Source organism: Megalops cyprinoides, chromosome 20 (assembly GCF_013368585.1).
Source record: "Megalops cyprinoides isolate fMegCyp1 chromosome 20, fMegCyp1.pri, whole genome shotgun sequence".
Lineage (NCBI taxonomy): Eukaryota > Metazoa > Chordata > Actinopteri > Elopiformes > Megalopidae > Megalops > Megalops cyprinoides.
In genome coordinates this window covers 12,503,128-12,515,769 of record NC_050602.1, presented here as the reverse complement: position 1 = coordinate 12,515,769, position 12,642 = coordinate 12,503,128, and the positions used below count along the sequence as shown (strand labels likewise).

Below are 12,642 nucleotides of genomic sequence, written 5' to 3'. Positions count from 1 at the left end.
GTTATCAGAGACATTGTGATTGATGTCGTGTTATTGCGTACAGTGCTGTTGGGGCAGTGTTACTGGTGTAGTGCTGTTGGAGACAGTGTTATTGTGACAGTTTGATTGATGCAGCGTTATTGGAGACAGTCTTATTGATGTTGTATTATTGCAGACAGTGCTGTTGGGGACAGTGCTGTTGTGTATTGCTGTTGGAGACAGCGTTGTTGGGGGCAGTGTTACTGGCGCCATGTGATCAGGGAAGTGTTATTGGAGACAGTGTCAATCAGGCGTCTCTCAGAGGAAGGAAGCTGCTGGGAGCGAAGGCCACGGGTCGGCTTCAGCCACTGTGACGGGCACTCATGACAGTTTGAACGAGGTGGCGGGCGGGGCCAGATGCAGGCCCTCAGATTAGAGTGGGAGCTGGGGGGGCGGGCACTGGGCTGACACATGCAAACCCAGTGATAGTGCAGCATGCCTGGCAACACGAAGCTTCTGATAGCCCCCTCCCCCACCACACACACACACACACACACACACACACACACACACACACACACACACTCCGCCCATTTCATGGCCGCATGCCACAGGGCTGTCACATAGTCACAAGTGCTGCTTCCTCTTTTTTAAACTGTAGCGATTCGGTGCGTTGCTCCGAGACCTGCAGAGAGGGCGGCATGCGGCGTTCCTCCCAGCATCTCCAGATGGGGGCGCTGTCAGAGCAGTAGCGTTGAGACGGAGGAGGGCGTGACCTACCCACAGTGCACCGAGGTGCGCGGCACTCGAACCCCAGCGCCGCCCTCAGCCTCCTTGAGAGTCTCGTCAGCACTGGAGGGAAAGGCAGGTAAGGGGGTTCCGGACGCTTGCTGGCTGTCCTTCTCTTTGTTTAGAGGAGAATATGTGTGTGCAGGTGCTAGTGCTTCAATGTGTGTGAACTGAACTGAAATATATTCTTTTCCTCCATCAAGAGTCAGGGTGCTGTAGAGTGTTTGATTGACTGCTTTAGGTGTTTATGAGTCAACCATGAGAGCACTGAAGGCTTTACTTAACTAAAGTGAGGTGCTCCTTAGAAGATCAGGGTTAGGGTTAGGGTTAGAGAGGAATGCTTAAGATCATGTTTCCTGAAGTATTTTCCTGTTGAAAGATTTTTTTTCACTTACATTAGGTGTAAATTCACATTTCAAAATTTTACTTTTTTATGAAGGAATTCCATAAAAAGAGAGTTAAAGACTTTTGCACTGTATTGGACACAGGGCTTGTTTTCTGTTTGCTTTGGACATATCGTTTGTTCAAAGTAAACGTATTTAGGAGTGTGTATTCATTTTGTATAGATCTTTATATACCTCTTGCTGAAGATCTACATACATTTGAGCTGTGAGCGTTCCTCAGTCAGGAGCGCAGATCGGTTTGAGACTTGGCCGCAGTGAAGAGTGTTTCTGAAACTTCCAGAACATTCTGCATAGCCACAGCCAAAGGCTTCTTTAGAACCCCTGAGATCCTCTTCCTGCTTCTGGATCGGATCCACTCCTTTCCATTTGAGGGTGGCTGTTTCTGCGTTTTTGCTGTCTTATGCTTCCTTCACTTCTGGATTTGAGAGTTGTGGACCTTTTTTATTCATTTGAACATTATGAATGTTTTTTTTTTTCAGATAAACCATTTATAATATGCACGCCACTTTGGCTATTTTTAAGGATAGTTTAACTATAAAGCTGAATACTGGCAGTTAGGAGACGACATCATGGCTGCCTTTCTGAGGCAGAGAACTAGAAGAGAGATGAGGTAGAGAAGGAGTACAATGGAAAGACAGATAAATGTAATGAAAACGAGGGGAGAAAGAGGTAGGGTGAGGGGTGAAGGGCAATAGTAAAAGAGGCACCAGTCACCGTACACCAGGTCAGTTGGCCTCATTTCACTCCTCTCGCGGTGGAGCATTCTTTCATGTTCTCACTTCCTGTTCTGCATCACTCAAAGTGTGAAAGTTCGTTAGCCCAGTGGCTGTGGTTTCGAAACACGAATTATCAGCAGAAGGCTGTGTGGTGGTGGGGGGGAGGGTAACATGCTCACATTTCAGAGCCGCTCTTCCTCTGAACGTGCTCAGAAGATCACGCCGACGTGAGGCCTGCTCGATGTAGGCCCTGTGTATCATGGCCTGCCTGGAAAGGTGAAGAACGCCCGTGACGGCGTGCAAGCACAGGAAGTGAACACCTGTGTGCACGCTCAGAAGAGTTATCAAACAGACGTGCATCAATGCAGAAGGGGCCTGTCCCCTAGAACAGAGAGAGAGAGAGAGAGAATGAAAGCAAGAGAGAGAGAGAGAGAAAGAGAGAGCGAGAGTCCAGTAAGGAGGTGGTGGGCAGGGACTGAAGCATTTGCATGATGGCGTTAGATTGGATCTGTGTTGTTTTCACGTTGGGGAAATTCCATTGCTGCGTCTCAGTTTCACTTGGGCTTACAGTGTTCTGTGGGCTAAAGTGCACTGAGATGAAGTGGAGTTCTGAATCAGTCAGGCTGCACGTGACATAGTCACCGTGACCAGTGATTTACATTGCGTTAGATTACATTACATTCATTTAGCAGATGCTCTTTTCCAGAGAAACCTCCAGCGTAAAAGAACAGAAGTGTATCCACTGAAGTTAAATGAGCAACAGTGTCAGACCAGACTAACAACACTTAGCACAATACTATTCAAGACCTACCACAGGTTAACTTGTCAAACCTGACTCGAGAGTTATCTCCCATTTTACAGGACCATTTACCTGTGGCCCTTCGGTTACAAGTCAACATCACTACTCTGCCACACTGCCATGTCGCAAAACAGCTAAATGATCTCAACCAAAACAAGGCTGCTATTTTCAGGGTCTCATGAGGGATTTCAATTAGTTACCGTCTCCAGGAAGGAGGGGCAGAAAGGGCAGGGGGAGTGGGCGGGGCAAAAACCCGATCTCTCCTCTAGAGCCAATCAGGGTCGGTGCCTGCTTGCTGCAGTTCTCTTGAGCATTGCTGCATCCGGTTTCCAAACTCTGAGATCCTCCCTCAGATACCAATGTGCTCCGTCACTGAGAGACGCTAAGCGCCAGGCTCTCTTCGGCGATCACATTACAGCTGCGCACTCACAGTCATGTCATCCCAGTACAATCCAAAATGCCCTAATGGAGAAGGAGGGAGAGGGAAAGGGAGAAAGAGGGAGAGAAGGGGAGAGAAGGGGAGGCTGGTGATTGTCGTCAGGGCTAGATGCTGCTGTGGAGGAGAGAGTCACGCAGAATTTAGGCCTGATGGTGTAAATTGGAGCAGACTTATCACTGGTGCAGAGCGAGGGCTGGCTTGTGTGTGCGGAGCAGTGCTATTAAGCAGGTGGACGCACAGCTGTGTGAGAGTGCAGAGCCTGAGTAGATCTGAGGATCCCACTAATGTGATCTGAGTCACTCTGCAGTCTCAGACACAGGCTAAAGCATACAGTCTTTGACACAAGATGAAGCATACAGTTACAGACACGGGGTAAAGCAACTAGTAACAAACACATGGTAAGGCATACAGTTACAGACACAGGGTAAAGCAAATAGTAAAAAACACATGGTAAAGCATACAGTTACAGACACAGGGTAAAGCATACAGTCTCTAACACAGGGTAAAGCATGCAGTCTCTGACACGGGGTAAAGCATGCAGTCACAAACACAGTGTAAAACATGCAGTCACAGACAGAGGGTAAAGCATGCAGTCACACACACCAGCACTAGGCCTTGATTCTGACTTGTCCTGCAGATTCTAAAGTCTCTTGGCTCATGGTGTTTCCATAGCCTTGCTTCCTCTTAGCTTTCTGACCCAGGGCACTAAGAGCTGTATTTCCAAAAGAAATAAAAACAATTTGTCCTGCGTATTTGAATCTAGTGTGTCTTTACACAACAGACAGATTGAGATGCTAATATCAATGTGTTTTTATTTCCCCTTTTCGCTTGATGCCTTGATTGATGACAGCCTCTGGACCTCGGTACCACATGTTGAACGGTTCTACTGGCTTATTGTGATATCATCAGGGCGGGCCGGATGCTGAGTTTAGGTCTTCTGCAGTGCGTGCGAACGCTTCTATAGAGGGGCTTCAAAATAGCTTTTTAATTCTCACCTAGCAATTTACAGGGATATTCCTGCCTCTCCTCCCACTGCAAGCTATTCTTATAGTCAGTTTGTTTCCTTCATACAGGTTTCTGTCTCTGTTATATGCCACTTTCAAACACAAGAATATATATAAAACATGTCTGTAATTAGAAAAATGATCACATCAGATAATCATCTATAATAGGGGTTCTCAAAGTGGAACGCAGCAGGATAGTTGGGGGGGCCAGAAGGCAATTGAATGGAGGGTACAAAAGGTAAAAAGCCACAGACCTTCATTTCATTCAGTTATTTAAAAAAAGCCCAGTATGGCCACTGTATCTAAATCAGACTGATGACATTGTATGTGGTCTTTCACTCTATAACAAGGTGTTTTCAAAATTTTCAAAATCTGAGCTATATACTGTAGAAAAAACTATACACTATAGAACTACGTGGTGGTAAATAGAAAAACACAGCTAGCATAGCATAGCCTCTGCTTTTAAACACCCCTTATATATTCTTTCTGTCTTGCCAGTGCTTCTGTGAACTGTGCCAAGTTAAATGGGGATGGGGGAACGGGGGTTTTTTTTTGGGGGGGGGAGCTGCTCACCAGCGGAAATGTTTTTGGAATGGGGAGCTTAGCCAAATACTTTGAGTGAGAACGGGTGATCCAGACAGTAAGGTAAAGAACATTTCGGGTAAACGGCAGACTGTCCCTTTCAGGCTCCAGACACTCTCCATGGGTTTGTAGGTAGACCGGGGCGTGAGGACCGGTGATTTTAACAAGCCCACTGCACCCCCAGGTCCCCCCCCCCCCCCCCCCCAGGGTGTGGGTGACTAACGCGACAGTGCTGTCCCGCGCCACGTCGTGGTTTTAATTCACCGTCTGAGATTTTTTGCTGCAGACAGAGCTCGCCGTGTGGGGAGCGGCTGGTGCTTATTTAGGAGTTGCTGTGTCAGGATCGTATTTATGGAGGTTCTGGAGTTAATGCTCACTCTGTGCTGCAGCGTACAGGGATCACACGTCTCCTCGTGCTGCTTCCTCTGGAACAAAGTGGTGGAAGAGTCCCTGCCTGTGTGGCCAGTTCAGGGGTTATTCTGTGCTTTACAGTTCCAGCGGATTGAACCAAAGGGAATTGGAGAAGGGGTGGCGCAGCAGGGGTACTGAGGCAATCTGCGTGTGTGTGTGTGTGTGTGTGTGTGTGTGTGTGTGTGTGTGTGCGTGTGTGTGTGTGTGTGTGTGTGTGTGTGTGTATACTGATGAGCTCCAGCAGAGCAGCACAGAATGAATAAGTCAGTGTGTAAATAATGATCACAGTCCTGTCTTTTTTTTTTTAAAACTGGATCTACATGAGCTGGCTTCCCTTGTCTCTTCCCTCTCTCTTTCTTTCTGTTCTCTCTCTCTGTTCCACAGTTTACCTTTTGCTTTCTTTCTCCTTCCCTCTCTCCCTCTTTCTCCTTCTCCCTCTCTTCCTGTGTCTGTCTGTCTCTCTCTCTCTCTCTCTCTCTCTCTCTCTCTCGCACACACACACACACAGTTGACAAACCCGGCATGCTGGCACGGCGCCAGCTTTTCCTGGTGGGGCCGGTTTGTGGGCGGGGAGATCTGGGAGCGAGGGGCGGAGCGTCTGCGGGGGTCTGCGCAGTGCTGCGCTCCAGACTGCCGGCTGCAGCTGCGTGACTCCAGTGGAGAGGAATGCTCTGTGTGTGACAGCAGGACCGCGAGACGCTCCGCTCCTCCGAGGATGATCCGCCCGGAGCCCCGAGCCGAGCCGCCAGCACACTCCCACGCGCACACGGACACGCACACACACGGACACGCACACGCACGCGCGCTCACAGCCTGAAAAAACGATGTGAGAGGTGAGTGCTCACTCTCTCTTCTTTTCTCTCCCCCGCTCTCTGTCTCCGTCTCCCTCTCCCTCTCTCTGTCGCTCTCCGTCTCTCTCCCTCTGTCTCTCTCCCTCTCCCTGTCTTGCACTGCTACTCCTATAGCTCAGGCAGTATGGGAAGACTGCACATGTGTCTGTGTGTTTGACTGCGTGTTCTTTTGGGGTAGTTGGAGGTCATGTTAGCTGCATTTGACAGTGTCGTGTCAAACGCACGCACCATCCCACAGTCTGGGGTGACGACGGAGGGTCTCAGAGTGATGTCTTCGTTGCGCTACCTCCACGCTCCTGGTGAAGGGGAGGGGGGGGGGGGTGTGTGTGTGTTTTCAGCTGATCTGCCAGGGAAGAGAGGGAGAGAGATAAGAGACAGACAGAGAGAGAGAGAGAAAAACACAGGTGGATCGTTCCACGACTTTCTGCATCCGCTTGGCGTCGGACTCGGCTCCACGCGCGCGCGTTGGGGGAAAGGAAGGCGGACGGCGCGTGGCCGCTCAGCGGCAAAACTTGAGAGCGCTCGTCGTCCCCCTGGTCGGGCTTTGTTTCTCCCTGTGTGTCCTCCGCCTTCCCCTCCCTTGCTCTCTGCAGCAGAGCCCCACAGAAGCGCCTTGTTTCCGCGTGCGATTCGGATATGTGCCGTGAAAGGTGAACTCTCCCCCGCCTGCCGCGTGTAAATTATGCACTACACGTTCGGCCAAGCTGCCTTATATGGCGAGTGCAGCGTTCGGGTACAGCAGGACTCTGCCAAGCACCTGGGCTAGAGAGAGAGAGAGAGAGAGAGAGAGAGAGAGGGAGAAAGAGAGAGAAAGAGAGGGAGAGAGAGAGAGAGAGAGAGAGAGAGAGAGAGAGAGAGAGAGAGAGAGAGAGAGAGAGAGACATGAAGCCAGCTCACGCGTTTTGCTTTTCACAGCAGCTCACTCCTGAATCTTCAGCACAGTGAGTAGACAGGGTGGGGTGGGGTGGGGCGGACGAGGGGGGGACGGGAGGGGGAGGGGGGGGGGTGTCGCTGGCAGCGGGGCTGTGCTCATCTCGTTTGCTCGAGAGGAAACAGAAGTTGGTGTAAAAACCGTACCGCAGATGCGTTTCGCATTTTGATAAAGTTGTGCTGGCAGACCGTCCCACGCTGTAAGGCGGCGTCGCAGAGGGTCAGAGCGGCGGTCGGGCTCTCCCACACGCAGCTGAGAGGCGACACGCAGACCCAGCCTGGAGCTCGCTTCTGTTTTTATTCCCGCAGAATGACACACTTCCTGTGAGTGTTTACGTTGGCGCTGCCCTCAGGAAGTGATTAAACTCTCTGGTTACTCATGCCACTGGGACAAACTCTCAGCGGCAGTCGCAGTCTTTCCACACAAGGCTTGCACACAGCGCGCCCTCCGCGTGGTTCTGCGTGGACACATCTCCGATGAAGCGGGTCAGAGACTCGCACCTGACCACACCCTAGAGGGTGAGAGCCAACTGCGTCTGAGGAGGAGTGTATGTGAGAGGAGGGGGTAGACTGTATAACAACATCTCTGACAGGAACTGCACTGAGCCCATACCATAGAGAGAGAGAGAGAGAAAGAGAGAGAGAGAGAGAGAGAGAGAGAGAGAGAGAGAGAGAGACAATACTTTCCGGGAAAGAAAGACCACACCATTTGAGAGAGAAAGAGTACACTGTGGAGTCGCGAGACCACACTATTGTGAATCATGACACTACCACAAGGAGAGAGAGACTGAACTATTGGTGGAAAGATATACCATACTATAGAAGAGACAGAGACCACAACATGGTAGAGACAGAGAGACCATACTCTAAATAAGCAAGACACCGCACTATGATTGTGTGTCTGTGTGAGTGTGTGTGTGTGTGTGTGTGTGTGTGTGGGTGGGTGCATGCCATGTCAGAACTGAAGCACAGCAGGAGACCTTTTAGTCTCTCTTTTAGTGCCATCACTCTAGTGCCAAAGAAACACTTTCTCTTATCCTCTTTTTCCATGCTTTTTTGTGTGTTTACAGTGTTTATTTCTCAGCGCACACGAGGTGACAGGCACCAGACAGGTTATCAGAGAGCTTTCCTTTACCGCGGGATTTTTAAATGCTTGTGTTGCGTTAGCAGGACAAGCCATCAGCACTTCGGCAGACAGGAGCGTGTTGCCATTTGAGAAGATTAGGTTGTCAACACACCCTGCTGTCAGATCCCTGCATTCCTGTTCACGTTACGTCAAACGCTCTCCCTCCCTCTCTCTCCCTCTCCCCCGCCCTCCCTCGCTCACAGAACAGTCTGCCACACAGAGAACGGCACCAGCCTGTAGCATGTAGCATAACTCAGAATGATGCCTTTCTCTTTATCTCTGTCTCCTGCTCCTCTTGCTCAGAGGACACCCTGCTCACTGCGTCGCTCTGTCTCTCTCCCTGTCTTTCTAGCAATGCCTCTCTCTGTCTCTGTCCTTTTCCCCTCTCGGTGGAACGGGAGTCAGAAGGCTGTCATGTGACTCTCTGGTCTGAATGTCGCTCTGGGCTACAGTGGGGTTCTGTAGTGCCTCCGTGGCATAGCCAATCAGACACTGATGGAAATCTGTGGCCATGGCTCCCTGATTTGGGCCATGAGTGAGGGCATTGTCTTCAGTGCATCTCTGGAGGGAACACACACACACACACACACACACACACACACACACGCACACAGTCACGGTCACAGTCACAGTCATACACATGCACACATACGTACATACGCGCGTGCACTTACCCCTGCGAGCTGTTGCACAGCAGCACCCCTCACCTTATGTGTGTGTGTGTGTGTATGCGTGTGTGTGCGTTTGACTGTGCGTCCCTTTGTTTGTGAGCGGACCAGACAATCAATCATTGTATTGTCTGCCGGGTTCCTTGTTTACTTATTACGGAATGAATTGGGGGTGTGTCTGTGTGAGTGTGTGTGTTTCTTCTCCCTTTTGACACTCTGAACATCTTCGCTGGGATAGAGGAAGAAGAGAGTACAGGAGTGGAAAAGGGGAAGGGGGGAGGAGGTTAGGAAGTGAGAGACAGAGGAGGAGGAGGAGGAGGAGGAGGAGAGGAGGAGAGGAAGCACACTGCTGTTCCATCAAAGCGTCTCGAGGCTCTGCTTGCGAGCCATTGGCCACCGCTGGCACAGGAAGCAGCGCTAGTGTGGGAGGAGCCCATCCACCTGCAGCTGTCTGTGTGCTCGCCGAGGAGCGAGGAGGAGGAGGGGGCGGGGTGTTATCGACTCCAGCTAAAATATTATTTGAAGCGAGGGCATGCAGAGCCCTGCTCAGACACAGAGAGGCCCGGCGTGTGGGCGCCGTGCCCGGCAGCCAACAGCACCGAGGGCTGATTCATCATCTGATATTAAAAGCTCCCGAAACGGTCAAGGCCGCAGTGTTACATTTCCTCCAAGACGTGACCCGTCTCCCTGTCCCTCCAAACAGCAACCGTCGCGCTCTCAAACACCGACGTGCGCTTTCAGAAGCATTACAGCATTCCCCTGACATGTGGGTTTTTTTAAAATTCATTTTGGTGGTCTCTTTTTTGACAGCTTCGTCTAGTTCCTTGGCCTAGCGCACTCGGGCGCAGGTTGAGAGTCATCATTTCCACACAGACAGTGCTGCTTAGCCTTGTGTCAGGCCAAAGGTCCGCTGACTGACTGAGCACACACGCCCCCTGCTTGACCTCCTGTCCCCTGCTGCCTGTCCCCTGTGAAGTTGTGTAGGAGACAGTATGAGACTGCACCGAGCTGCTCTCGGTGGGGGCAGGAGAGCTGGGGTAGAGCAGAGCATTGTGGGTAGGGCGTTGCTAAATGTGGAGGGGTGGACCTGGGCAGTCTCAGGGGACCAGGGTAATGTCCACAGCAGCAGAATCTGTTGACTGTGTTACAGTGCAGTGGAGGCAAAGAGTGGCCCACCTGGACACACACTGCCATAAGGTGGCGTTGATAGCACATAGTGACAGAGCGCTGCATTGTAGAATAGTGGCTAGAGCATTAGACGTTGGACCTGCGGGTTGTAGGGTCAAAGCTGCAGTAGAATACTTGTTGTGCCCTTGGGTAAGGTGTTTGCCTTAGAAAAACTTGGATGAGAAAGCCTGTTGCATTATCTACCTCTGCTGTTGTCATCACAAGTTTATCGCATTGCTGTTTGCTTGCGCGTGTGTGTGTGTAGACGTGAGTGTGATTGTGTGTGTGTGAGTGTGTCTGTTTCTGTGTATGCTGGGAGGGTTTTTTTCTGTATGTCCTGCTTGCATTCATGTCATTGGTGGAAACTGCTTCCTGGTTTAGGGGTAAGGTGGAGTGATATGCTACCTGGAGTCATGGCCCCATGCTGACAGACGGGGTGTGGTCTCGGCTACCGCCATGCTGGTTTCTCAACCTTGAGAGAGCGGGAGAGGGAGGGGAGAGGGGGGAGGAGATAAGGGAAGGGGAACAACGGCTAGAGAGCAATCCTGACCTGAGGATATCTCTTAATACAAAATGTTTTTCACTGTACAGATTATGCACTACGTAAAACCATACACCACGGTTATTTTTATGTAAAACTGGAAGAGCTCCATTGTTTTATACAGTGACTCCACGTTATCGCTCAGTCTGTTTGTGCTCCAAAGGTCAGCTGATGGCATCTCGCAGGACTTCCTGTCAGCTTTGTGGGAGTCTTTCAGCGCGAACAAGATTTTTAACCAGTTCACCAGTTTTTGTGCAGTGGTTTGTGACTGTTAATTTTCCACTTCATCACATATTTTGACTTCCACACATTGCATTTGTGTTCTGTGGTCCCTTTGATTTGCAACCAGTTTTTTGTCCAGAGTCTTTACGTGGGCTGAGTAGGTCTGACACTATTTTCTGACACTCCAGACACTTCTTTCGGCCCAACACACAGTTCACCCAATGCGTACGCTTAAGTGAATATTTGCAGGCATATTGTGTCATGTAATACCATAACATATCAGTTTGATTAGCCTGCCCACTGCTTGGTTTATGAAAAAAAGTAAAACTAACCGAAGGAGTGAAATTCAGGAAAGGGGGAACGTTACGTTTTCAGGAACCAGCAAGCTGTGGCATGTTTGATGTAGAAAATGTGCCTGGTACATAATGTGTTTCGGATTGCTGGAAGGAGTTCACATTTTGAAATTTTCCTGCGTCAGTTCTGCCCATCGTACTTAAGATGATGTATGGAGCTTTAATGGGAGCAGTGTCAGAGTTTTGGACTGATTCATGACTTTGGGGCAAAACAGTTCACTTTAGGATTTTGATCATTTCGCTTCGGGGAGGCTCAGGGTCAAAGGTAGGGGCGTCCAGAGAGATTAGCGTTGTCAACCACACTTAAAGAGAAAGTGAGAGAAAAGCAGAGAAATGCTCAGGAAAAAGGCTGATTGCCTGCTTTATATTTAATGCGGCGTTAATGGACACGTCTCGCGGATTCAGTGCTGACTCTGACAGCGGCGGAGTTGTTGTTTCCTCTCGGTGATGGAGAGGGGGAAAGGTCAGAACACAGGGTACGTTTGTGGATATTGGACCTGGCGGTAACATGTTGACAGTCTGCTGGCTCAATGGAATATTCTCCTCTTCCCCTCCCTCTCTCCTCCCCCCTCTCGCTCCCTCTCTCGCTCTCTCTCTCTCTCTCTCTCTCTCGCTCTCTCTCTCTATCTCTTTTTCTCTCCTTTCCTTCACCATGGTGGGGGGAAGGCAGGTGACCATTTGCTGGCGTGGGAGAGAGAGAGAGAGAGAGAGAGAGAGAGAGAGAGAGAGAGAGAGAGAGATGTGTATAGAGATATTGGGTCTACTGTAATTCTCCCATTGCATGCTGGGTAAACAGTGTGAGCCCACATGTTTACTTCTTTTGGTTAAGTTAGCCTTGTGGTTCTTCTCCCTCTCTCTCTCTCTCTCTATCTCTCTCTCCCTCAGCCACATGCAGTGGCATGTCCTCCCCATGATCATTTCCTCTGGACGTTTCTTGCACTGGGTTGATCCCAGCATTAGCCTGAACTGTGTTTTTTTTTTGGGGCAGGGAGGAGACTGTGAAGCACATGTCCTTGGATTTCCACAGAACTGGTGCTTGCCTGTCAGTTCCTGTGTGATTCATAAGAGTCTTTTCATGTCGTATTTGACAAAGGCATGCTAATATACAATGTGAATTGCACAAGTGCATCCTGGCTGAAGTCGGAAATGTAGTGCTGGGTACGGAGTACCAGAAAGCACAGAATAAATGCTGTTGATCTGAGTGACGTTGTGATTTGACACGTGCTTGCTAGTTTTTTTTTTTTTAAAGCTCTTTTTTGTCCCTTATGATAGATGAGAAATTACTAATTTCGTGATTGAAGACAAATTTTTCCAAAATTAATTTATTTATAAAACATGGATTTTTAAAAGTCAAATGTCTCTCTCCCCGTTCTCTCTCTCTCTCTCTCTCTCTCTCTCTCTCTCTCCCCCTCCCTCTCTCTGTCCGTCAGACCTTGCCTGGCCTCCTCTCACCTGGCGCGCAGCCCAGAATGTTGCTGTAACAATGCGTGCTCTGATTGGCTGCTGGGCACAGCCTCTGAGAGGGGAAGTAGCTGCCATGGCTCCCCTCCCCCTCATCTCTCTTTTAAACACATTTAACACGGCTGACTGCGCTGTGCTTAACTGTAAGTGATACGATGTTTGGTTCGTGCTTCCTGTACGGAGCGGAGCCGGGAGAGGCGGTGAAGGAGTGGCGTATGTGC

General features: G+C 50.0%; 2 protein-coding genes across 10 annotated transcripts in view; one reads left to right on the top strand and one right to left on the bottom strand.

Annotated features, from left to right (window-relative positions):
• The window catches only part of LOC118795534 (muscleblind-like protein 1), a 44,085-nt gene that overhangs the window by 2,498 nt on the left and 28,945 nt on the right, over nt 1–12,642 (top strand). For 6 of the 9 annotated variants that reach the window (XM_036554100.1, XM_036554097.1, XM_036554101.1 and 3 more), the window contains exon 3: nt 620–826. The gene's annotated coding sequence lies outside the window, so the exon portion shown is untranslated. The other 3 variants (XM_036554093.1, XM_036554094.1, XM_036554095.1) reach the window with 3 other exon arrangements.
• LOC118796098 (succinate receptor 1-like) overlaps nt 1–12,642 on the bottom strand; it is a 29,396-nt gene that overhangs the window by 16,411 nt on the left and 343 nt on the right. The window contains exons 2-3 of the mRNA XM_036554929.1: nt 7,322–7,384; nt 7,031–7,136 (exon numbers count right to left, since the gene is read on the bottom strand). Of these exons, the coding sequence (XP_036410822.1) occupies nt 7,031–7,136; nt 7,322–7,384 (169 nt within the window). The remainder of the gene's footprint in view (nt 1–7,030; nt 7,137–7,321; nt 7,385–12,642) is intronic.